A 1,289-nucleotide genomic window follows, 5' to 3' on the forward strand; every position below is an offset into this window, starting at 1 on the left:
TTAATAAAAGTATTTTACTACTGCTGTAGCAACAATTACTGCCCCAGCAATCAAATACGGATTCATACTGTCGGGCGGTTCGTTTACACGGGTTCGTTTTGTACGTTTGTTAGCCTCTTTGTCAATCCAACTTTTAATTTTGCGGACGTCCGTCCCCACACTTGGTCCACCAGGACGACATGTTTCTCTGACGTCTTTGCACCCACAGCTGTGAACTGCAAACACTACACCGTTAATTAAAGGGTTGTCCCCTTTATTGAGAGCGCAAACCACCGGTGTGCCAGAATCTCCAGGTGCTGTTTGTTCGCACTTACCGCTGTTGCAGCCGTAACAAAAATGCAAATGTTTATTAAATCCACTTATACCATTATTTCGTCTATAAATTCGCGTGCAAAGTTCGTTATTTAAAATATTGACAGTTCCCTGCCTTGCGTTATTTGGAAAATTGGGTAGATGTTGAAGTAGGCCGTCTTTATTACGGATTAACTTATGGTGTCCCCACCCTTGTACAACGCATTTAGCATCAGCATCAAATTTCATCCAGGGTTCAAGTAACTTTGCTGGTTCAACAGTGTCTGTTATATCAAACTTCTTTTTTGTATAAATAAGAGCTACATCGTATTGTTTACTTATAGGGTTAAAATCATTGTGTACAATTCTACCTTCTCTATAAACAGTACGTTGTTGTGTTGTTGCGCTACTGTGAACTTTCCAGTTTTTTGTACCAGCTAAAACGTCGACTTTGTAAAAAAAGTAATGTGTTGTGGTTCCATCTACAGTTTCGTTATAATCTGCTACGTTGTGAGCAGCAGTTAAAATCCAGTTTAATTTTACAAGACTGCCCGAAACTCTAGTATGCCCAGTTAGTTCTTCATTTTCCTCGTTCAAGAATTTGAAGAACCTTTTCAAATGCACCAAGTGTTTCAGTGTTCCGTCTACTGCTTTTGTATTACTGATCACTTGTGATTTGGTTTGGAAAAACAGCAAAAAGATTACCAAGAGGCAAAGTATCTTTTCCACGCTCATCAGCATTTGATAACCTGTCCAACAAAATTGAAAAACTTGAGAAATAAGTAATTATACTTATAAAATTTTGTAGTCCATTTTTATAAATCCATCGTTTCTTGCCTTGTTTTATCAAAAGTCATAGTTTAACAGCATCAAAAAAATTTAAAAAGAAAAACCTGTAATTTTGAAGACTACTCAGTAAAATAAAACTTTAAAGAATATACGATTGTACATTAATAAAACCAGTATTTACTATGCTCTGCTGATCTTTTAATTTAGTC

The 1,289-nt window shown here is 36.4% G+C and overlaps 1 protein-coding gene across 1 annotated transcript; it reads right to left on the minus strand.

The window, feature by feature from the left end:
* Window positions 1-1,032, minus strand: LOC145836445 (trypsin-7-like). The gene has a single exon (XM_082944244.1). It carries the CDS (start codon window positions 1,030-1,032, stop codon window positions 1-3), a length of 1,032 nt encoding a protein of 343 aa, XP_082800370.1.
* Window positions 1,033-1,289: the final 257 nt, after the last annotated feature.

Source organism: Thalia democratica, chromosome 5, assembly GCF_965202585.1.
Source record: "Thalia democratica chromosome 5, ktThaDemo2.hap1.1, whole genome shotgun sequence".
NCBI classification, from domain to species: Eukaryota; Metazoa; Chordata; class Thaliacea; order Salpida; family Salpidae; genus Thalia; species Thalia democratica.